Genomic DNA, 26,964 nt, shown 5'->3' with positions numbered 1-26,964 from the left:
ATAAAATAAATATGATATAATAAGAACTCGCATTATAAAATAAGCAAATTTAAGTTTTTAAATAAGATTAAATTTAGTTATTAGAAATGAACTTATATATAAGTTAGAAAAAAGAATAAAATATTGAGTACATTCCTCATAAGCAGACTTATAAATCCCACCTTTTTAAATAAGTAGTATATTTTTTATAAAAAACTGGATCGTGATTCAGGATTGATTTTTTTATAAAAGAGATCGAGATCGGTTAGGAATAACTAATTATGTTTATTTTGTTATGCAATATTGTTTGTAGATACTTATAATTTTTTTTTCCAACATTTAATTTAATATTTTCTATATACATATATAATATTTATAAAATTAAAATTTTTATAAAATTAAATCGTGTTCAATAAAATTTAAATTTATATATCAAATTTTAAATGCTTAAAAAAGACATATTTTTTTACAAAGTTCTTTTTTGAGAAATTTATTTTATAAATAGGATAAATTTAACTTAAGATGTTCTTCAATAACTCCTAGAAAATTTTTTAATTATCCCCCCATGACGAATTCACCTACACTAGTGCCTTTTTGCAGAGGAATAAAAAAGGCGGATATCGTTTGTTTTTTCATTTAATTGTTATTGAGTGAATGGATATTTTATAACCAATATTTTAATAAATATTTTCTTGTTTATCCAATTAATTTGGCTAAATAATAACTAAAAGTTTTCTAAGAATTTTGTTTTTTTATTTATATTTAAATGTTAACGGCGAATTTAAATTAAATAACTAATTATTTTTTTAAATTTGGTGGGCGGAAAAATTATTGGAGGCCATTTGTGGGGACTAAAATTTTATCGAGGGGCCAGGTTTGATGACCAAAAATATTTGTGTGTGTCTGCCCTCTCCTTCGTGACTATTACCCTGAGGGTATAATTTATGTTGGTGAATATAACAATGAAACCAGCTTCTTCAGATTATTTAATAAACAAGAAAATATTTAAAACAAAAGAATATAAAAAAATAGCTTTAATGTCTATTTTAATTTAAAAAAATAAGTAAATGTTAAACTCTAATATAAAAAATTATAAATTTATAAAAAAACATAATATTTCATAATCATAATTTCAACCATATAAATAAGCGATATCCCAAATATAAATTATGTTATGTTAAAATATGAAGAAAATATAAGCCTAATAAATGAAGAAAAAAGATAAATAATATAAAAACAAAAAATAGAAAAAATCTTAAAAACATATATTAACAAAAAAATGAAAGGAAATAAATAAACAATAATTCATATTCTTTCAGCCACAAATATAGCTGCTTTACATCCCAATTTAATTACATTCGTGAAATTATTATAAAATGGAGCCTTTTCCGCTTCGTGTTCTAAGCCTGTGTCGTGGTGTTCCATTTCTTCGTCCCTAAACCTTTTGATTATCTTTTGAATCAAAATGTGCAATACTACTAATAAAAGTATTCTTTATAATCAAATTCAAATGTACATAAACATTTATCTATTTTATAAAAATTCAAAGAATTAGAAATTGGAAAAGCAAAGATTTAAAAAAAATATATTTTTATTAGTCTAGTCGCTATAATAAATTGTAGCAATCTAATCTAATGTCGATAATTGTTTTTTTTTAAAAAAATTCTTACTCACACTCATTCTTAAAAATTTATAAAAATTGAGCCCCAGGAATAAAATATAGTTTATTAGGCAATTATTTTATTTTATTATTTTTTTAATCGGAAATGATATCGGGAAGATCCAATTTTTCTCAAAAATGACCAATATCGGTGGCGATCTGATTCCGATATATCGAAAAATAAAAGAATAAACTAAAATATTTTATTCAGTGCATTTAAGGTATCTATTTCTTAGATCAAAGACCGGGTTAGATCTGGTACTCTATATTCTTTAAGTGTTATTTATATAAAACCATAAGAATTAATTAGTTTAGTTTTATAGTTTATATTAAAACAACTTCTAAATAAATAATTGTTATGCCGAAGATAATTAATAAGGGTAAGGTGTCGAATCGAACGAAAATCAAATAAACCGTTATAAATTTGGGATAGGTAACCGAAGCGTTATAAAAATAATTTGGAAGGAGAGAACCAAAACGTTGTAAATATTATAATAAAAAAAATTAAACTCATTTTCTTAAATTTTTGTTTATTTTTTATTTATAAGTTTTATAGTATCAACATTCTGGATGAATTTATAAAATATATTAAGCATGATTTAACAACATCCAAAACAAATATTAAAAAAACCGTAATGAACCCATATGAATTTATAACCCGAAATGAACCGATATAAATTTGTTCGAATGGAACTAAACTTTAGACTAAAAACTGGAGTGGAACTGAACTGTTATATCCATTGGTTCGACACCCTGGTTTAAGATATTAGATTCAAATATTTAAATTTAGATTAATGAGTGGTAAATGTCCATTATAGAATTTTAGATAACTTAAGCCATCTATCATGTAAAATAATATCTTGCCATAAAGTTTAATGATTTTGATTAAATTAGTACGTTCCAATTGTTCTTAATTTTGAAATTAAATTAAAGTTTGACATAATGCAAAAGAAATCAATTTCGTAGACTATTTTGACCTTTTTCGGTCTTAGCATAACTACTCCTGATCAGCAATTCATATTCAATAAGTGGAATCTTTTTTAAAGCATCCAATACTTATTAAATGCAAGATTCGATTAAGAAAATTATAAAATATATTTTTAATATTGTGATTATTGGAAAGGCAAACAAACCCCATAGAGGCTCTTAATAAAATATAAAGTTTTGCAGTTATAAAATAAATCATAGAAATCTTCTAGTAATGATACATTTATCTAATTGATAATTATGATTCAATCCAATACTCAATGATTAAAGTAGGCCACACAAAAGCAAACTTATGAAATAAAAACTCAAACTCTCGGGCAAGTTTCTATAGGAAAAGACACCTAAATTACCTCATAATGAAAGAAAACATTTGGTAAAGTTATTGAAGTTGAATTAAAAAAACAGTTGGACAATAAAAAATTCAGTATACAGATGGACAAAATTTAGAATATAAGCATTTATGATCAAACTATAATTTGTTCGATATATTAATAATGGAACCATTATTGAAAGACTTTATGTAGTAAATTTTTGGGGAAAGGACTTTTTGATTTATTATATAATTATTTCTCGAAATGTTGACTATAATTAAAGATGATTGTAGAATCATTTGATAGTGCATCAAACAAATGAATTTATTAAAAGCTAAACAACAAATAACAGATAGTAATTATATATGGCAACATTCATAGATATATTTGTGAGATACATATGATAACTGAGAAACAAAATGGTGGGCTAGCAAGAAGGCAATTTTATGGATGTTTAATATAAATCATATACTACTATTATATATGTCGTGCATCTGGATTTTTACAATTCTTTTATAGCGCGGGTTTTTTTAAATTTTGAGAGCAGACGAAATTAAAACTTGGTAGCGAGAAGAGAAGAAAAATAGCTGATCAAAAAGATGGGGGTGATAATCAATTCCCCTGAGCTTGTAAGGAAGCGATACTTATAACCAAAATCTATCGTTAAGGTGGAGAATAAGGATCTTTGCAGCAAGAGACTTTATGAAGAGCTATAATGTTCTTAATGATTCGAAAAATTTCAAGGTAGAAATAGAGAAAAAGGCGTAAATGATATTTTGAAAATATTAATAAACTGAAGTAAAGCATTAAAAAAGAACAGAATACTTTGGTTTGAAGTCATAATTTTAAATAAAAATTTACTAATTCTCATATATTATTTTAATAAATATTGCCTTTTTCAGGGTTCTAGACCCGTCAAAATTTTCAACCAGGTTCGGTCCAGAGGGTAGGCCGAACCCGAATTCATAATTTTTTAAGAAAATACAAATCAATATCATATGAAAAAAATATATCAGCAAATAAATATGAGAAATTGGATTTTGAAAGTAACTTATAAAGATTTGCAAAAATAATTTATTAATAAAAATTTAGTAATTTATCATCAAGTAATAATATTAAATTATATTTGCATTTTTATAAGTTTCTTTCCCTTATTTATTAGATCTGTTAAAGAAAAATAGTTGACGAAGAAAATCTGAGATTATAAGATTAAATAACTTAAACTCAAAGTAGTAATATAAATTATGTACTAGTAATTTTAATTAAGCTTTTAGTAATTATGAAATTAATATATTATTTATATATATGTCGTAATTTTTAAAGGGATCATAACTATCCGGGATCTTCACGGGTTTTAAAGGGATAACTAAAAAATTAGGGTTTTAAGTTAAGGAATGATAAGAATGAAGACTTTCAATCAAACGATATTAAAATTAGCTTTTATTTGATACCCATATCAAAAAAAATTATTTTTACACACCCTCCCCACCCCCATCCCTCAGACCAAGTCATACCCATCAAGACTAAGAATGAAGACTTTCAGTCAAACCATATTAAAATTAACTTTTATTTGATACCCATATCAAAAAAAATTAATTTTTACACACCCACCCCCATTCAGATTAAGTCATACCCATCAAGACCAAGAATAAAGACTTTCAGTCAAACCATATTTAAATTAGCTTTTATTTGATACCCATATCAAAAAAAAATTTACACCACCGCCCCCCCCATCCATACACCCCCTCCCACCCTCAGACCAAGAATGAAGAGTTTCAGTCAAACCATATTAACATTAGCTTTTATTTAATATCTTACATCAAAAAAAATTATTTTTACAACCCCCCCCCACCCCCCAGACCAGATTAAGAATGAAGACTTTCAGTCAAACCATATTAAAATTAGCTTTTATTTGATACCCATATCAAAAAATAATAATTTTTACACACCCCCCCCCCAGATTAAGTCATACCCATCAAGACCAAGAATAAAGACTTTCAGTCAAACCATATTTAAATTAGCTTTTATTTGATACCCATATCAAAAAAAATTATTTTTACACACCCTCCCCACCCTTACCCCTCAGACCAAGTCATACCCATCAAGACTAAGAATGAAGACTTTCAGTCTAGTGATGTTAAAAGTTACTTTTGAAACATAACTAGTTACAGTTACTAGTTACATTGGCAAAAACATAACTACAAAAGTAACTAGTTATTAGTTACAGTTATTTTCAAAAGTAACTTACTTTATACATCATTCATATGCGCATTATTTATTTATTGAATGCATTTATTTTATAAAAAAAATTAGGATGAACAAAGTATAATCAGTTATTTAAAAGCAAAATTGAATATTTACATCGAATATAAAAATCTATATTTGCATTGAAAAAAAAACAATTATTTTTCATAAAAATTAGAATCTAATAAATGTTTATTTGCTTTTAACAACAAATTTTCAAAGTTATTATCTAGGAGACGTGCTCGTTTATCTCCAAAAATGAGCTTACCTAGACTGAACAAGCGCTCTACGGGAGCACTTGATGTTAGAACAACATTATACTTAATAAAGAGTAATTTTAACTTTGGAAAATCGTTATATAAAGAAAAAGTGTTGTTATTAGATTTGATAAAGTTTTCTATAGGTTCATTATCCAGAATATTTTGGCGCTTTAGGTCAAAAAATCCAACTACATCAAGTGATGTTGGTTTTGAGCATGATTCATTCGTCTGGGATTCACTTTGAGGTATTAAGGTATTTATTAAATTTAAAATTTCCTCCTTTTTTGCTTTATTCCTTTCTTGCCTAATCCAAGGCCAGTCAGTTTTAAATAAAGGGTGAAGAATTGCAGCAATGATGTTGTCATTATCATAAAGATTATTAAACCTATATATAACATGATATTATTGATTTATAAATAATTATTTGATTTAAGTTACCTTTTATCAATACTAGCTAATATAGTATCCTTTAGAGGTTGACAATTTTTTAATCCCTGCACATCTGCCATACATATAAGTATTTGTGTTATTGTTGGGGTATAATAACCCAGATACATGTATTTTTCCCCTTCAAGAATATCAATAGCTTTGGACACTGTTTACATAATCTAATTTTTAAATTGTAAATTTTTATAAGACATTAATTTAAATTTACACTACATTATTCTTTTATAAAATCATGATCATCTGATGTGAATCTACACAATTTTAATTCATCACATAATGAATCAAATTCCACAGGCACTTGATTTATAAACGATAATATTGGCCAGGGATTTATAAAAGGAACCCTATCTTGTTATAACGGGATATGGGAATTGAGAATGTAATTTTTTTTTAATAAGTTCGGCGGATGGCCCAGATTTATTTTGGAGGTTCCACAAACGTTGGCATTTAGATATAGCTAAGTTATAAACTTTCCTATACCCCTCATTGTTTAAAAGTAACTTGTTGGCATCTTGTGTTGCCACTAAGTTTAATGTGTGGCAAGAACATCTTCGATGCCTGGGAAGGTAGTCGAAGTCAATAATATCATAACTGGAGAGCCCAGAAGAAGACATTATATCTTCTATTGAGATACATTCAATATCAGAAACAGAATCTTCCTTTATTATATTAGATGGGCAGCTAAATACTCTAAGAGAAATAATTTATAAAGTAAATTAGTTAGGCATACCTAAACGCCTTTGAAAAGTTGCTTGCATTATCCGTTATTGTGCAGATATTTTTATTTTGGATATGGAACTCCTTAAAAACAGCAGTTAAGGCTTTGCTGATCACATCATATGTATGCCTACCTTGTAGTCTTTGGCAGGCTAGAATAGCTGAAAGCCTTTCCAATTTCTCCACATCAATCCAATGTACTGTTATACCAATATAGGAGCTATTATTAATATAACAAAAGATAACCAAATGTATTGTGCACTTTAGTAAAAAATAATATTTACCGATTAAATGCTGTCCAGCAGTCAGCTGTTGTACAAACATAATTAAGCTCTAACAATTTTTCTATTAGAATATCCTTCATTTGAACAAAATATTTTGATATTCTTAAGGTTAAGGTTTGTCTGCATATAATCTTCATATTAGGTTGCAGGGTGTTTATCAGCTCAACAAAATCTTCATCATCACAGGTTGTATATGGGTGATTTCCATTTATTATATATTTAATAATTTGTGAATCAAATTTATCTTTGCTGATACCTTTAAAATTTGATTTTCCACCAAAGTCAAGTTTAGTTTGTTTTAACTTACTTGATGTGGCTGAATTAATTTTCTTATTATCTATGGTTTGTTTAATATTTACGGATTAATTAGGATGCTTTCTCTATAGATATATGTTTTATATATATAAATATTTAATTAATATTAATTAGGGCTGTGCCGATATTAAATATCGGATCGGATCGGTCCCGATATTTTGCGTTTTTCAAAAATATCGGATCGGCCCGATACCTGTAAAAAACCCGATCCGATCCGATCCTTTTTCTAAAAATGCAATTCTTATAAAACTTTTGAGTAATGAAACTTTGAATTATTATTTTTTAATAAAAAAATTTTTTTTTAAATATTTTAAAAAAAAATAAATTTTTTCGAGTTTCTATTTTACATTAATAATATTTTATAAATAATTTTTTTTTAAACAATGCAAATGTTATTTATTTTTTTAAATAGATTTTACAAGTTTTTTTATAAAAATAGAAAGGAACACCCAAAGTTTTATTTATTTTTAATTTTTTAAAAAAATAACACCAATTTTATTATTTATACTTTAAATAAAAATTATTTTAAATATGGTTTCTGAATTATGGAAATATTTTGATAAAGATGAAGGTAATTTTGCAAAATGCGTCATCTGCGGAATTCTAATTTCACCTAGAGGAATACTGAAAAATTCGTTCAATACAACTAACATTAGGAAACATCTGAAGCGTTGCCATCAAAAGGAATTCGAAGAGCTAACACAAAAAGAACGAGAAATATTAGAAAAAACAAATCAAATTTTAAAAAAAAGAGCCCTGAAAGTCAGCCAACAATATCAGTCATTCTTAATAAAACTAATATTTGGAAACATTCTGATCCTAAATCAATAATAATTTCTAAATTTATAGGGGAAATGATAGCGTGTGACCACCAGCCGATTTTTATCTTGGAGGATATAGGCTTTAAAAGGCTTTTACATCATTTATGTCCAAATTACAAAATTCCCAATAGAAAGTATTTTTCGCAAGGAGTTATTCCGGATATATATGAAAAACTCTCCGAAAAAATTCGTAAAGAAATTTTGGTTGACGATTCTTTTTTATCCTTTACGGTAGATATATGGACTAGAAATTCAGGTGGCGATTCTCACATCTCATTAACATGCCACTATATAAACCAAAATTTTCAACAAATTAATAGAGTTCTAAATGTTAAAACATTTAATGAGTCGCACACAGCAATAAATATTGCTCAAATTTTAGATGAAATTATTAATTATTGGGGTAATAAAGAAAAATAAAATACACCTAATCATTAGAGATAATGCGCCCAATATAACTTTGGCCATGAAAAATGGGAAATTTCAAAGCGTTTCGTGTTTTGCACATAGTTTGCAATTGGTTGCACAGGCAGCAATTTTATCACAGAGATCTATTATTGACATGCTTGCCCGGGTTAGAAAAATAGTAGGACACTTTAAACATTCTTCTATTGCACAAAATTGTCTAAAAGAAATCCAAATTCGATTAAGTCTAGCCCAGCACAAATTAATCCAGGATGTGCCCACCCGTTGGGATTCTACCTATTATATGCTCGAAAGATTGATAGAACAAAAAAGGGCGGTACAGCTGTTAATTATCGATAATCCTAATTTGGGAAATCTCTCATTATATGAGTGGGAATTAGCAGAAAGGGTAATTGATGTTCTTGAACCAATTCAGAGAGTAACAAAAGAAATAAGTACGGAATCATGTTCAATTAGCAATGTTATACCCTTTGTTAAAATTCTGAAAAGTGAATTAACAATTAATGGGGACACAGATAGAGGTGTGCAGACTATGAAGAATACCACTAATAATCAATTAACAACTCGGCTTTTTGATATTTATGATGATGACAATTATGTTGTTGCAACATTACTTGATCCTCGATATAAGGATTTCTTTTTGCCAAAAAACATATCATACATAGAAAAGCTCAGGACTGCATGTGAGTCTTTTTTTAAAGGTGATGATAATGTTCAACTTCCAATTTCTAATAAAGATTCGCCAGGTTTTATATTTTTTAAAATAAATTTAGATTTTATTATTAACTTAGGTAATGACAATGAGAAAAATGTTCCACATAACATTAAAAAATGCAAATTTAATTTAAGGGATGCTTATAAATTGAAAATCAAAGAAAAACTAGTAATAAATGAAATCGATAGTAATGTAAATGATGACCTGCCATACCTAATAGAAATCAAGGAATATTTAAAAGAATCTTTATATATAGAAAGTATAACAACATATTTTTCATATTAATTTAAATATTGCTTGGTTGGGCTATGATTGACCCATTTGTTTGGGTGATTTTTCAAAATCAACAAAAGATTGGGTTTGTATGAAACCCACGATTTTATAAATGCTAATTTTATATTTGTGTTATTTATTTAGAAAACTCGAATAACATTGATGATATTGATATTATATCCCCAGTGAATCCACTTGATTGGAGAGTTAATGCTGTAAAATATCCAACTTTATCAACACTTGCACGTAAATTTTTGGCTCCTCCAGCAACAAGTGTCTATCTGAGTCTGCCTTCAGTACGGCAGGGGATATTGATAGTCCTCATCGTAGAAGCCTATCGCCTGAAAATCTAGAGGCTCTTATATTTATTAAAAAAAATCTAATATATTATAATTTTATATATTAAATATTACAATTTTATAAACCAACATAAAATGGATATATTATTATATATTTTTTTTTAAATTATTGTTGAAATAAAAAAATTAAATTATGCATAAAAAATATTGATTTATTAATTACATTTGGTTCAAAGAGGGGTGGTGAAAAATTAATATAAATATCGGATCGGTATCGGATCGGTTTTGAACCAATATCGGAAAATATCGGATCGGATCGGTGAAAAATATGTGGATCGGCACAGCCCTATAATTAATTATTCTAATAAAGTTAATTCATTTAATTATTCTATATAATATTAATACAATTTATGTAAACTTACAGAGATATGTTTTCATAAATTAGCTGTGGATGACTTAGATGCTGCAATATACTTTTTATATGGTAGGCATAAGAGACATTTGACATTAATATTAGTATGACTACCAGCCTTCTCTTTGTGGAATTCAAAATATTTTTCAAAACTTGGCCAAGGAAGGTCCTTTTTTTTGCAATTATTGTAGAAGGAGAAGGTATAATTTCTTCATCATCTGACTCAGAATTCATATTGTATTATGTTTCTATCTAGGAGATAAATATAAATAACACTATCAAAATTAGGAATAGAATAATCAATTAATGAGTGAAACATACAGTTCTAAAATGTGTCTAATTTATATATAATTTGATTATAAATAAAAATTCAGGCTAGACCAAAAAATAAATTTTAGAAAGCAATCATTTTTTAAAATTTGAGTAATGTGCTTATGCTTTTGTTAGACTTGGTTCTTGTAAGTAATGATTAATAATTTAATATTAAATTCTAAAATAATCTGTCTTTGTTTTTCCTTATACTAAATTTAAAATTTTTTTTATTATGTATGATATGAAGTTCCAATGCTTGTTACTTGACGGAAAAAAATATATTGGGCCACATTTGTAAATAAATATAATATAAAAATTTATTAAATTACTTGAATTTGCTTACAAAATTATGAAGCCCAGCAGCAATGTAACAATTTAAGAAAAGAAAATCAATTTGAACGGGAAATTATAACAATCAGACATTTTCACATAGATTTAAATTAATAAATTTAATTTAAAAAATAAATTTATCACAACATATTAAAAATAAAATTAATTATTTGAATATATCTTTAAAAGTAACTAGTTACTTTTGGCAGTTACATTTCAAAAATTATAACTAGTTACAGTTATTTCTTAGCCAAAATGTAAATAGTTACTACAAACATCACTATTTCAGTCAAACCATATTAAAATTAACTTTTATTTGATACCCATATCAAAAAAAATAAATTTCTACACCCCCCCCCACCCCCAGATTAAGTCATACCCATCAAGACCAAGAATAAAGACTTCAGTCAAACTATATTTAAATTAGCTTTATTTGATACCCATATCAAAAAAAATTTACACCACCCCCTCCTCCATATACCCCCCACCCTCAGACCAAGAATGAAGACTTTCAGTCAAACCATATTAACATTAGCTTTTATTTGATATCAATATCAAAAATAATTATTTTTGAAAACCCCCCCCACCCCCACTTTCCAGACCAAGTCATACCCATCAAGACCAAGAATGAAGACTTTCAGTCAAACCATATTAAAATTAGCTTTTATTTGATACCCATATCAAAAAAGTTATTTTTTACACTCCCCCCCCCATCAGACCAAGTCATACCCATCAAGACCAAGAATGAAGACTTTCAGTCAAATGATATTAAAATTAGCTTTTATTTGATACCCATGTCAAAAAAAATTCCTCCCCCCCCCGCCTTATGCCCACCCTCCAAGACCAACTCATACCTATCAAGACTAAGAATGAAGACTTTCAGTCAAACAATATTAAAATTAGCTTTTATTTGATACCCATATCGATATTTTGTGTTGATAAAAATATTTCTGACCCCCCCCTCCCCCTCCAAGACCTAGACCCGCAAATTATGGGGGAGAGATTGACCTCCAGTTGAATAGATCTTTTGATTAGCTATCGATTGATACCCTATATTAGACATATCTTATTTCATAATGCCAAAAAAAAACAACATTGAAAATTAATGAATAATAATAAAATTAAAAAACGCTACGAAACGCGTGGAAAACGCTTTTAAAATAAGATTCCTCTTTATCACGATTAAAACGTGATAATGCCGTATAGTTCTTTATCCTTTAAAAAATTGAAATTTTAAAGGGATCCCTTTAAATCCCGTGAAGATCCCGGATAGTTATGATCCCTTTAAAAATTACGACATATGTAATATAAAATATCTTTTATTTTGTTCTAATTATAAGTAAAATTTTTGATTTATAATTGAATTTGAAATAGCTTAAAACTTTTATGCGCGCTCCAGGAAAATCGAAATAATTAATTTGTTATTTTTATTAGGTCTGTGCCGTTTCACATATTTTTTACAGATCCTATCCGATATTTTCCAAAATCGGTTCAAACCCGATCTGGTCCGATCCGATATTGGTTCAAAACCGATCCAATACTGATCTGATATTTATACTGATTTTTCACCACCCCCTAAACCAAATGAAAATAATAAATCAATATTTTTTATGCAAAAAACGAATTAATGAATCTTTCATTATTCCTCCTCGTGAAATTAGAATTCCGCAGATAACGCATTTTGCAAAATTATCTTTGTCTTTTGTAAAATATTTCCATAATTCAGATACCATATTTAAAAAAATTCTTTTATTTAAAGTATAAATAATAAAATTGCCTCTTTAAGAAGATTTAAAATAAATAAAACTTTGTATGTTCCTTTCTATTTTTATAAAAAAACTTTTAAAATACTATAAATCTATTTTAAAAAATAAAAATTTAGAGGGTTTTTGTGCATTTACATTTGTTTAAAAAAAATATATTTACATTTAGAAAATATTATAATAATGTAAAATAAAAACACAAAACATAAAATAACAAAAAAAAAGATCGGATTGGATCTGTTTTTTACAGGTGTCGGCCCGATCCGATTTTTTAAACTAAATATCGGTGCCGATCCGATCCGATATTTAATATCGGCACAGCCATAATTTTTATATTATTTAATTTTTTAAAGAATCAAATTATTCATAAGGTATAAAAAAAACTCCTAAACCCGATCGGGTTCAGGGAAAATTGGTTCGGATCCGGGTTCATAATCCTAAATATTTTCGGGTCTGGATTGCGTTCGGGTTCGAAGAGTCCTGAACCCAGGTCCAGAGGTCCGGGTTTGGTCCTGATCCTTGGTCTTTTTATCTAATTTTTTACTATATCTTTCTATTATTTAACTCTTTCATGCACAGAATGACCAAAAAGTCCGATTTTGCACAGATAAAATTATTTATTTATTAAAAATAATGAAAATATATTGCATGTCATAATTTATTTTTAAAAATAAATAAATATTTCATAAGTTATCACAAAAATAAAGTGGGACATCTGCTATCCCACTTTGCAAATAAACATATTTATGACTTATTATTCGGTTAAAAACAATTTCGACTTTAAGAGACATTACGCTACAAATCTGAACGATGTTCATCGAAAACTGTTGAACAATGAGAATATCTTCTCCTTTGCTCGGATCTTATAGGTAAATGTAAGGCGGCACATCTTCTAATCTCCAAAGGCTCTTTTTTTATTAGATGGGGTTGGATGGCTAGGCTCTGCTGCTAAGCTGTGCATATAAACTATCATTTCAGCATACCCGCCCTTCCAAAGTTTTCATAGTCATACAAGGTAGGTCTTTATAAAGTTAATCGAAATCATAGGATTCGCTTTGAGGAGCCAAAGTTTTATTATCGTTTGGATATGATAAGCAGTTGTTCAAACAAGAAGCATTAATTTGTCTATATATTAATCGTGGAAATCGGGCATTATTCTCCAATAATCCCAGTAGGCTAGTATTTTTTCATCCCCATTATCATGTTATCGCTAAAAAAATTATTCCAATTTCAAAAAAAATTGGCAGATTTAAATCTATAAAATAATAATAATAACTATAAGTATTTAGGAAAAATAATATTAATTTTAATGTTTCATATTTTGAACTGCATATAAATTAGTTTGAAATGTCAAAAATTCCGGATTTTTATATGAAGTTGCAGCATCTACGATATTTTTCGGCCCATAAGTTTATTAAAGTCAATAGGTGGTTTATTAATCGAGGATCATTTTTCAATATGTGGGAGTATAAAATAAATTTACAAGGGGCACATTATCTTCTGAGGCAGAGGATTCATCAATATAATCAGAACTGATATCCTTTCATAGTTGTCAGCATTCTGCATAATGGGATTCATTGAATTGAAACCCATTATAAATAATATAATTATTAAAAACAGGATGCATTATATATAAAAATAATGATCTATATATATTAATCAATGTTGAAGTATATATAGTAAAAATATTACAATAACAAATTGAATACTTTTAGAAATATGAATTTTTAAAATATCCGTTTGGAAAAAATCTGGAAAATAAATACAAAAACGCGAATAAAAATCTCAATATGGCAAATTTTAACAAAATTTTTTTATAAAATATTAAATAAGCAATTTATATATTTTATTAAAAAATAATGTTTTAGGCGTATGTAAAAATAAAATAAATATATTTTAAAGGTGGGTTATAATTTGTACTATTATACAAAACTTTGAAAAAAGTGGTGGATTATATTTTGGCCAGCATGAACGAAAGGTTTAAGTAAAAATTATATTAAGTCTTTTTTAATAACAAATAAAACTTGATTACAAAACTCACGTTTATCAATTCTTTGTCGTCAGCATCTATTGAGATAGTAGTTTCTTCTTCCTCCAATTCCATTAATTCACGTATTTGACTAATTTTGTAATATTTATTTTTAATTTCAAAAAGGCTCATGAATAAATAGATAGAAAATCGTTAAAAAAATTGCTATCTGAGTTGGAGCTCTGCAGAGCCGGCCAGATGACAATACCTTCATCAAAAAATATAAGCTCTGCCTGTGCCCCAAAAATTTCCTACCTATTCTATTTTTTACCTGGTTGAAATCACAATTAAAAAATGGATTTAAGAAATAAGATAAGTTCTTTAAAAAATAAGGTGGGACATATCTGTAATATATATAAAAGCCGTGTCACAACTTAAATCAAATTTAGCCAATAGTATTCTTTAAAAAATTATTCGTCCAATAAAAACCATCATACAAATGTTAAGCCAATAGTAATTATCATGTGATGCTAGATTATATATTTTATTTTAATATTTTTAATGGTGATGATTTTATATTATACCCAAGATACCTCACCAAAAGACGTTAAAGATATTGGTAATTTATGTTACAGATGATTTTATTTTAGTAAATGTTTCACATTGTATACTCAGTGTCAAGATACCTCAAATTTAGATTCATCGATAAATGGAAATCTATAAATTAAGAAATATAGCCTAGCCATTTACAGTGTCAAGATACCTCAAATTTAGATTCATCGATAAATGGAAATCTATAAATTAAGAAATATAGCCTAGCCATTTATCAGAGGGTTATGATTTAGATTTCACAGTATCAATGTTTAAATTATCAAATATATAATCTTACAATAAAGATCTTATTGAAGAATGGATCCATGTCATGAGAAGATGCAAACTTACTCAAAACTCTGAAGAAAAATTTATCAAGGAGTGCTTTGTGCCTTCTATTATCAAACACCATTAAGGAATAATCCAATCCCACAATCTTATAAATATTTGAATTTTTTACGATATCTTTTAATAAGATAATTTTTATGCATAAGTAAACATTTGCATTTATATGATTACTAGCTGATATATCATCAAGATTGACAAAGAATTAGAATTTTCTCCTTAATTTGATGATGGATGAATCAAAAATCCCTTTTATTGATGAACAAATCAGAAAATAAATAACTATTTATATTTCTAGGGAGTTGTTAAATTAAACACCATGCTTTATGAATTATCGCTTTTATGAAATATCATAGGTCTGTAATTTTGCAACTCAGTAAATCAATGTAATTGTTATCATGGAAGCAAATTTTGGTTTTGTTATTAAGAATATTTCTTTTAAAATTTGCCTCAATGAAATTTAAGATCTTATACGAAATTATAAGTGAGAAGTATGAAAACTATCACGTCTGGATGTAAAAAAATTGTTAAAAGAATTGATAAATCCAATTATTTCTTTATTAGATAAAATTCATATAACTCACAAATCATATATTTTATATTCCATATTTTCATAATATATTTGGCCTTTTCTCTAAAAATTTATAGAAATCTTGGCAGAATGAATAAGGATACTATTCTTCTCATCTGACTATTGATTAAAGACAAGATTCTTTTAACTTTGACATTATGAGTTGATATAGAAAAAAAATGAAGCTAATAGCAGTTCACTACATTGTTTAATGATTGGAATATAAGTGAAATCAGACCAATTTTTGGTGAAGAGCATATTTGTATATTCAACACATCAGATTTATTAGTAACAAACAATTTAAAGTGGCAAAATTGGTTGAACAACTTTGACTCATTTAAAGAGACATTTTTTTTATATCATAGACTTTTCTAAATCTGACTACTTATGAATATTTTTAATTTCTATTCATTGGAAACATTCAAATTTAAAGGTTTTGGCTAAAGAGCAAAATATAAAGCTATCTCTTTATACATTAAATTAATAAACTTTCATTGCATCTATTTAAATTTTTTTGTCCATTTTTAATATTTGTTTCAAATATTGCTTTTACTTTTAATAGATTTTTTCAAAATCTTTCTTTCTTTTAACAAATATTTTAATGATTTAAAATGGTTTAACATTTCAGTTTTAAAAAAAATTTAAGAAAATATAGTAATTAATATATATTTAGAATATCCGTAAAATTTACTATCTAGATGTACATATATCAATAATATTATTTAGTTTTAAAAAAAATTAATTAAAAATATATTATAAAATAAAATTTGCAGTTTGATAATTAAAATATATCTACATTTTTATTGAGTTTTCACATTATTATTTCAAAAAATTATTTTTTTTATAAATATTTCAGTATTTTTAGCAATAGAGGAAATAACTCACTTTAAGTTTAGATAAGATGTTAAGCGTATTAAAACAAGGGAAATTTAAGATCGGTATTGTTATATTTTAATTTAGAACTAAAATGACAATTTTTTAGAGTTGTAATATAAAGCAGATAAAATGAATGAAAGAATTTTTTTCGATAACGTTAGCTAAAATATACTATTTTTAATAAATATATATCAAAATCACAAATATAATTAATAAAGAAATATAAATTCATATGTTATTTTTTTTTAAATTCATTTCGCGGAGAGGTTATTTCGTTAAATTAAGTAATTTAATGTTTAAAACCCTTTTATAATATCAATGGATTTTCTTTAAAAATCGTATACAAAATTAATAAAATCTATTATTTATTACGCAGTATTCTTATTTATATTTAAAAATATAATTTTAGACGACGGGCTCTTTAAAAATATTATATCGTCCCATCATATTCTTTGATGATAATGATTTATTAACAATATAAGAATAACCTGATTAAATAGGATTATTGTATTAAAAACGCAAGTGTAAATCATATATTCGACAAAAGGATAATAAATATAATATTTCAACAGAAATTAAAACAACAAGTGATTTATGGTTAAATATAGTAAGTGTATAAACATAGTTATAGTATAGATTAGAGATGTGCAAAGTTAGGCCCGGCCCGTACCCCAATTTTATTTAAAATAAACGGGTTCGGGCCGGGCCTAATATTTTTTAAAAAAAATCGGGCCAGGTCGGGTCGGATTTTGGAAATTTTTTTAAATATATCTAAATTTATCAATTTTACTTTGAATTTTTTATGTAAAATAAAAATATTTGATTTTATTTATTGAAACTAAACGACATATAACATATGTCTTTTATTTTAAGTAATTATAAAAATTAATTTCTATATTTAAATAAATTCGGGCCGAGCCGGCAAAACTTTTTTAAAGAAACTTCGGGTTAGGGCCGGCAAAACTTTTATAAAAAAAATTGGCCGGGCTTGAAAAATTAGGCCCGATGCAGATCACTAGTATAGATTATTGAATATACATTTAAATGGTATATATTAAACGAATTAGGAATATGTATATGGTGAATTCAATATCAAATCAACCAAGGTTTCAACCCGACTCCTTTCAATTTTTCTTAAATTTTGCATACTGATAGTATATACTAAAACTAAGAAAAAAATGACTTCCAACACTGTTTACCCGCTAAGATATGGACGTTTAAAGCGCGGAAAATAGTACATTTTTGACAAAATGCACTTCATTAATTTTCAAATATCTTTAGAAATAATTGTGTTAAATTATGTAGCTTAATAATAGTTCTTTAATATGACATAAAAATAAATATAATAGAAATCTGATTAATAACGGAAACCGGATGAATTAAACCGAAAATGGCCATAGAAAAAAAAAGTATTTTTTTCAAAATATTTTTCCTGAAGATAGATATCACACTGCTTTATATTTGTACAAAATCCTAGACTGGGATGAACATGGGTTTAGGAGTTATGACTCTTTATATAGCTAAAATTGATCAAATTTAGCAAAAATATCATCATATTTAAAATGAGTAGTAATGAAAAAATGTTTATTTAAAAATTATGTCTAAATGATAATTTTTTTTATTTTTATCAAAATTTTTGAGAGGTTGCTTGGATTATGTGCTTTATTTAACACTAGTTAAATTTCGTCTCAAAATTACTTTGCCAAATCTGTTAAATATTTTATTTAGCATAAAATAATCTACTAAAATTAAAATTCAACAATAAATTTTGCCCCGTATCTTCAAAATTAAAAGTAAGTATATTATTTGACGCAAATTCTATAGATTATATACCATTAAAAGTTGATCGAACTAACCTCGAAACACTTATAATCAGCCGACGAATTTGTAAATTATTTAATTGAAAGATTAAACAATTTGGTTCCACATTCGTTTATAGCTTTCACAATAATCAATAATTCGAAACTTTCTAAAATTCAATTTAAATTTTGGATAATTCTTGGATATTGAGGATTTTTCAGAAAACTAGGCACTTGTAGTGCAGAACCATGCACAAGGATTTAATTGGAACAATAACTTCCAAATTTTATTATTTATTACCGTGAAGACAACATAATAAAACATGTATATTTAGTGGTTATATCAGATTATTTAAAGCACAACGCATGTGCATTTTATTTATTTCAAATAAAATTGATCCTTCTTGAAATAAAGATTTGATAAAGTGGCTAAAATTTATTATTTTTCTGATGGGGCAGTAACCCTAAAAAAAAATAAAAAAGACTTCATTAATCTCTACAATCATGAAAATGATTTTGGGATAAAGGGTGAGTGACATTTTTTGAAACCGCAAAAGGTAAAAGTCCCAGCGATAGTTTAGGAGGCGTTAGGTTAGCAGCTCGAGCAAGCTTGCAAAGCCCATATGAACATCACATATTGACAACAATAGATCTATTTAACCATACAAGAAATAATATCCATGGGGCGAATTATATATTTGTGAGAAATAATTAATATATTAAAAAAGAAAATCATCTTGAAAGCAGGTTTTTGAGAGCAAAAATAAATTCTGGAACACAAAAGTTCCATGCTTTTATTCCTTTAGGCGAAAACAAAAGTCAAAATTTATTCAAATTCTTTGGATGATTTAATATATCATATATTTTAAATATAAATTTTTGATTATATTATATTTAATTATACAATTTGAGGCAAATAAAGTTATAAATTTATGTGGAATTATTTTGTCAAGTAATTTTGAGACAAAATTTAATTAAAGTGTTAAATAAAGCCCATTATCCTAGTCACCTCTCAAAAATTTATAAAAATATAAAAAAAGTAAGGGCCTATCATTTAGACATAATTTTAAATAAACTTTTTTTCATAACTACTCATTAAATGTAAATATGATGATATTTTTGCTAAATTTGATCAGGTCAAGCTATATAAAGAGTCATAACTCCTAAACCAATGTTTATCCCAGTCTAGAATTTTGTACAAATATAAAGAAGTGTGATATCTATCTTCAGGAAAAAAATTTTGAAAAAAAAAATACCTTTTTTTTCTATGGCTATTTCCGGTTTTATACATTCGGTTTCTGTTATTAATTAGATTTCTATTATATTTATTTTTATGTCATATTAAAGAACTATTATTAAGCTACATAATCTAACATAATTATTTCTCGAGATATTTGAAAATTAATGAAGTGCATTTTGTCAAAAATGTACCATTTTTCCGCGCTTTAAAAGTCCATATCTTAGCGGGTAAACAGTGTTGGAAGTCATTTTTTCTTAGTTATAGTATATACTATCAATATGAAAAATTGAAAGGGGTCGGGTTGAGAATCGACTTTTTTTTGTTGATTTGATATGGAATTCACCATATATATTATATAAAATAAATCTAGAATGTGGAGGTTAGATGGATATATTATATTTATTTGGTTAATTAACATGTAATGCATTCGTTTATATTTTCAAAATATATTTTTGGAAAAGTTATCGCCATCGCAGTAGTTTATGTTTTAACCTACCGAGTCCATCACCGATCTCTTTATCCACTGTCATTTAGCTTTTATATTTTCGTTATCGTATCCCTATTTCCATGACAAATATATGGTAGAAAGTTGATTTTAATATATAACAACTTATCCAATAATTTCACCAGACGTTTCCAATCCTTAAAAAACAAATATCTGATTTGGGAGTAGTGTTAAGCGGCTCGATTTGAGCCGATTTTTAAAAAAGGCTAACTCAATATTCTATCCAGAAAAATATTGTCTAAGCCTCGAGATTTCGTTAAGATGTTCAAAACGTTATGCCACGTATGAGCTAAATCTGAAGGCTTGCATAATATTTTTTCCTAATAAAATATTGAGTTAGCCGATTTTAAAAATCGACTCAAAATAAACCGTTTCATAACACTAATTGGGAGGAGTGGGAGTATCCGAAACAATATTTGTGCTATAATATATAGTTTATTTCGATATCTTTAAAATTTCTAAACTTATAAAAAAGAAAGAAGGTGCTTTAATTTTATATTTATTTTTTTTATTAATCCAAAAAAATAATAATATTAAATATCTTCACCAATAAATTTTAATATATAGGCTAAAAAGGTGAAATTGGTGCGTGTTTGTGGGCTATCCTATAAAATATTAACGACCACAACTGCATATTCATAAACCTACTATATGTAACCACAAATATATTGTTATAACGGATTTCAGTTGTAATATTAAATTTTTTATCCTTTTGTCGAAATTTGTCGGTGTATTCAATATATGTCAATAAAATTTGGACATTAATAAATTATTGGGAATTATACTATATGATTTACATTCGTTCTTATTAAAATAATCCTATTTAATCAGTTTAATATTCTTAAATTGTTAATTAATCATCACTATATAAGAATATGATGGAACGATATAATATTTAATTTTTAAAGAGCCCGTTGTCTAAAATATAAATAATTATCTCAGTATATTTAGAAGAGAGACGCCTTAATTAACTTTAAATAAAAATAAGAATACTGCGTAATATAGATTTCAGTAATATTTTATTAATTTTGTATACGATTTTCAAAGAAAAATCTATTGATATTATAATTAGTTTTTAAACCTTAAATTACTTAATTTTACGAAATAACCTCTTAGCGGTGTGAATTTTTAAAAAAAGGAATATATGAATTTACATTTCTTTTTTAAATATATTTGTGATTTTGATATACATATTTATTTAAAATAGTCTATTTTAGCTAACATTATCGAAAAAATTCTTTCTTTCATTTATCGGCTTTATAGTATAACTCTAAAAAATTGTAATATATTTGATACAATTTATCGGTAAAATATATCAAAAATACCGATCTTAAATTTCCCTCGTTTTAATGCGCTTAACATTTTATCTAAACTTCAAGTGAGTTATTTCCTCTATTGATAAAAATATCTGAAATTTTTTTGAAATAATTATGTGAAAACCTAAATAAAAATTATCAAGCTGCAAATTTTATTGTACAAATATATTTTTAATTAATTTTTTTTAAAACTAAATAGTATATCGACCATGTACATTATTATAGATTGCAAATTTTACGGAGATTCTAAATATATAAAATTTCCTATTTTATAAATATTTTTTATTTAATCAAAAAAGAAATTTTTTTATAACTAAATATTATAAATCGATATAAACATCATTAAACTGCAAATTTGATGGTGATTCTGAATATATATAAATTAATATATTTTTAAAAAATATTTTTAATTAATTTTTAAAAAATTATTTTTTTAAGTAAATATTATATATCGGTCAATTTAATGAGGATTCTAAATGTGTAAATATATATACATTTATTAATTAATTAATGATGCTCAATCATCTAATTGCAATCTTTTCTCACAAACTGGAAGTTTTTATCAAATTTTTTTCATTTTCGTGTGGCCAAGTATTTTCTATATTTTTTTTATATTTTCGTAATTTTAGCCAAAACGTTCAAAAACCATTTTAGATTTAAAAAAAAATAAAATAAGAATAATAAGCCATCATCCGAAAGAAGCAGCAACCAAAAAAACATAAAGGGAACAAGATTGTTTTTTTTAAAAAAAATAAAGGAAAATCAATATCAACATAAAAATTATTCGATTGTGCTAGACTTTTGTTTTCTACGTTATATTTCCTTGATAAATCAGGGCAAAACAATCATTATCCTGTTACTATATCTTTAAACAAATAAAATATTTCAAAAAATTTCATAAAATGATATCTTTTAAATTACTTTAATTTTTTAGTGATTTTAAGTGTGACACCAAGGAGGGAAAGTGGAAACCCCTCCTCCCATCACAAATTTGCATGTTTTCGTAAATATTATTTTAAGCTAATAAAAAAATTATCCCTGCACATTACCCAACCCCACCTCCCTCCCCCAAAAATGTATACAATATATTATTTATTATAAAGAATTTGAAAGAAAAATTAGTTAAAGTTAATAACTTTTTAAAATAACGACTATAATTGACATTTTTCGAAAAAAAACATTTTTATAAATAAGCGAAAAATCAAAATTATTGTAAATATAACATAATAGCTAAAGGACTATAAAAAGTACTTCCTAAATAGCTTCAATAAAATTTATGGCGGAAAACCACGCCTAAATAGTCCCCCCATAAGAAAACTCTAAATATGTCTGAGTAATTTTTCAATTAATTGTCAATCATCAAAATAATTTAAATAAATATTCTTCTAAAAATATGTTATAATAAATTAGCAATTTTTAATTTTCATTAAAAAAAATAATTTATTTTTTAAAACATACACTTTATATACACTTTATTAAATTTTAATCATAAATAAGTAACGCAATTAAAAAAATAAATATAATCATGATATTTTTTTGTTTCTATAAATTAGCATATTAATTTAATTGAAAATTTGTGAATTCTTCATCTAAAAGTAGCATTGGCTTTGCTTTGGTGGCCACTGATCTTCTCGACTTCTGTACATCTTTATTAGGGTTTTTGTTTTTGTGATTAATTTTTGCTGCCTTTTATCACTTGAGATCCAAGTTTCTTTTTAGCGCCAACGTCATAATTTGGAGCAAAATAGCCTAGCATATCCTATGTAGAGGATGCTCAATCAGGGGGTTTAGGTCATTAGTATAAAACTGAGATGACTGCACTTTATTATTTTTAGGGCCAACATCTGACGTAGGTAGTATCCCTCGTTGGAATCCTCAGTCCTAGCAGAGATCCGGTGCCCCAGCTCTTTTAAAAAGGCCAAGGCATGAGAGCCGACTATGTTAAATTCGTGGCGAATGGTAGGAATTCATAGTTGGCAGGTAGCGATGGCGATTATTTAGGGAGTTTATTTGCCTCGGCGTCCAGTAGAGCATCCCTGTTTATATTGGAAGGGCCAGAGGATCGATTCATGAGAAATCCCAGGTTAGGAATTCTCCCCTCTTCCAAGAGATAATGGTATAACCATCAGGTCGTTTACCGTCGTAATTGTAAAGGCCAGTGGGCTCGAGGGTTGCCGGGATGCCAGCAGATTTCAAGGCCCTGGATAGTATCGTTGCATTTTGAATGTCTAATGAATCTGCCTATATAACGCTTGCAAAGAGTGATGGCCTTCGGAGTTGACCGATGTTTGACAGAGAATAGTGATAAGATATCACCATATCGAAATTGAGTCAGACCAATGACGTATCGTTGCTTAGGAGCTGGTCAAGATTTCATGATGGGAAAGTCTCGAGAAATTCGTAGCCGCTACATGTGGAAATGGAGATGAGTGGAGAATGGTCCTCGGGTTGGCTCCTAGATTTAAGATATGCAAAGGAGTTGCCAACTAATGGCTTACCCCAGTTCTTCTGTAGTGCCGATGAGGGAGGATTGACTAATGAAAGAAATTTCCAGAAATCAATTGCCTACAGAAGCAAGAGGTCAGGATGTTTTGAAAGTGTGCGTATGATGGGCTCACAAGACAGGCTAGAGGATATTAACGCACTAACGGAAATGAGTGAGGGTGACCTTATGTCAATGCCACCAGATTTGGTTGGTAAGGTAACCTGTAATAAAGATAGATCTCCAAATTTAAGATTGAATATCTTCTGTAAGGCGTTTAATATCAAGCTCATGTGCAGCAAGGATGACATATTGAAAGATTCGCTATGATCGGAGTGTATATAAAATTCTGGGAATTAGAAGTTAGTTCTTCAATAGGAAGAAAACTTGGTGGGCTGGGAGGCACGATAGTGTATCGTGCATGAGGGAATCTCCCGTACGATATCGACAAAGAACTTGATAAAGGACTCATCTTTACCTACTGGAGATCCGAGATATGTCAGAGTTCAATTGTGTATGATTGAAGATAAAATTGTGGTTAAGGCAATGATCCCAAGGGGACAATATTCTTTCTAGTCTAGATTAATTCACAGTCCCAAAATGCTCTCACTGGATTTATTATCTTGATTGTATTCCTTCATCTGGTGGGATGTGATATTTCCTTACTAAAATTTAGTTATTTTCCATTTTATCTATAACGAACAAAATAAGATCTACTTTATGCCAACTTTTAAATATATCTCAGCATACAATTTTATATTTCTTCAAAAAAAAGAAATAATCTTTCAAATATTCATAAAGACTATAAAAGTGGCAATTCTAAAAAAAAATAGCCAAAAAAGAGCTAAAATTTACTTCAAATTATTTCCTGTATTTAAATCTACAGCAGAACTTGAATTTAAAAATTATGTATGGAATGTTTTTTGAAACTAAATCTTTTTTTATTGCATGATCCAGATTTGTTCAATTACGACTTTAATCTGGGGTATTTCATTATAAAAATTCCTTAAAGGAACAATGAAATGTGATCAAATATAAAACTTGCCATCATGATGCTTCAACCTAGATGTTTTGGTGCTCTATAATTTAAATATTTTATATTTTTTATAAACAAATTAAATGCTTATAATCTATATGAACAAAGGGATATATTGTGCAAAACAGTCAGATAATGTAGCCTCTGCTTTAAAGGTTTTAAAATCTTTAAGAGACATTCCAATCCAGAGACAAAAACATTAAAAGTTCTTAAGCCACTTATATATAAAAGTTACAAAAAAATGAAAAAGGATAAAATTATGATGAGTAATATCAAAATCTAAGCACATGATTTTAAATAAGAATTAAAGTGTGAGAGATTTTGTGGCTATTTTAAAAAATAGGATAGAATTGTGGTAGATGAGTTGAATGTGGTAGATTTCAATATTTAAAAAAAATTGGGTTAGTCTACTAGCCAATTTAGTAGACCTAACAACCCTGTTTGCAAGTCAGGCATCATACAAAATAATGCCAATCAGCTTTAGCCCAATGCTGTGCTCATCACCTTAAAATATAATGATCAGTGAAATTACTTTCGTATACCATTATAGTTAATTTTTAAAATTTATGAGTTTAAAGATGCTAATCTATTTGTGCTTCTGCTTATTAAACAATAAAAAAACACCCATTACACCCTTTTTTATCTTTCTTTAAGAGCAAATCATTTTTTTTTTACATATTAAGCACTTTTTAAATAAAAAAAACCAGTGATATCTCTGACATGATTAATTTTTCCCCAATCTTGAATTAAGATACATTATCATATACCAATATGAAAAAAATAATTTAATATAATTTGCTGCTGGCCTATTGAATTGGTAAAAATTTCATTGCCTGCCACAAAGAGCCTCAGTTTGCTTACAAATTTTTATAAAGCATTATATATTAAGTGGGAAATGAGACAGAATTTAATATATATTTGTGTCAACTTGTTATAATGTTGTGAAATGACTGACTCCACTGCTACTGTACAAGCCATTGCAGTTTTCTTTCCTAATATTGCACTACCCATGCCTTAAAAATAATATAACAAATACACTAACTATAAACCTTAACCTAATGCATAGCCTGCAACATTCCAGAAGGGAACTAAGAGTGATGGTCTTGTATTGTATTTAGCAATCAGATTTTCAAATGTGGCTAAATGTTCTTTTTCCTGTTCCCACATATGCTTATAAAAATAAATTATTTGATAAATAAAATTAGGATACTTTTATGATGTACCCAACTGAAGAATCACCCAGGATGCACAACTGACCAGCATATATTCTATCTGCTCCTAGTTCTCCTGCATGATTAACCCGTAATATTCGATCGTATAATTCTCTCTTTTTTTCTTTTTTATGATTATTAGAAAGGTTGACTTTTAATATATATAACGGTAACCGATTAAAAGTTAACTGTACTAAGATTGAATTATGCGAAATTTTTAAAAAGATCATTAGAATCTATATGACATTGTGTCTATCATATGCTGTTATTTGTGTATGATATAATTTCTCTCGTCTGTAAATAAATTTTGCGGTTATACCGATTTTATTCAAATGAAACTAGGGCTAGGTTGATTTTATTTAAGAACTTATTATTTTTTATATTTTATTTCTACATTATTATTCAAAAGAATTATATAATTCATATTTCATTTAAAATAATATTATTTTATATTTTTTATATTATTTA

The 26,964-nt window shown here is 26.9% G+C and overlaps 2 protein-coding genes across 3 annotated transcripts; both read right to left on the bottom strand.

Annotated features, from left to right (window-relative positions):
- Window positions 1-820: 820 nt before the first annotated feature.
- LOC135927659 (5-demethoxyubiquinone hydroxylase, mitochondrial-like) lies at window positions 821-26,726 on the bottom strand. 2 transcript variants are annotated; one of them, XM_065463801.1, is made up of 5 exons: window positions 26,496-26,726; window positions 26,341-26,455; window positions 26,214-26,298; window positions 14,588-14,675; window positions 821-1,431 (listed from the first exon to the last, which is right to left on the bottom strand). In XM_065463801.1, exons 1-5 carry the CDS (start codon window positions 26,724-26,726, stop codon window positions 1,285-1,287), a joined length of 666 nt encoding a protein of 221 aa, XP_065319873.1. In that variant the 3' UTR covers window positions 821-1,284. The 2 variants fall into 2 exon arrangements, with proteins under 2 accessions (XP_065319873.1, XP_065319874.1); XM_065463802.1 differs by having other exon boundaries at window positions 1,079-1,431; window positions 14,597-14,675.
- LOC135927658 (uncharacterized) lies at window positions 5,523-7,561 on the bottom strand. Its single transcript, XM_065463800.1, has 3 exons — window positions 6,890-7,561; window positions 6,619-6,825; window positions 5,523-6,578 (listed from the first exon to the last, which is right to left on the bottom strand). The coding sequence occupies exons 1-3, from the start codon at window positions 7,024-7,026 to the stop codon at window positions 6,233-6,235; spliced, it is 690 nt and encodes a 229-aa protein (XP_065319872.1). The 5' UTR covers window positions 7,027-7,561; the 3' UTR covers window positions 5,523-6,232.
- Window positions 26,727-26,964: the final 238 nt, after the last annotated feature.

This window comes from Gordionus sp. m RMFG-2023, chromosome 3 (assembly GCF_954871325.1).
Source record: "Gordionus sp. m RMFG-2023 chromosome 3, tfGorSpeb1-WG-v2, whole genome shotgun sequence".
NCBI classification, from domain to species: Eukaryota; Metazoa; Nematomorpha; class Gordioida; order Chordodea; family Parachordodidae; genus Gordionus; species Gordionus sp. m RMFG-2023.
Note: the sequence above shows the minus strand (reverse complement) of the source record. Positions and strands in the feature narration are given on the sequence as shown.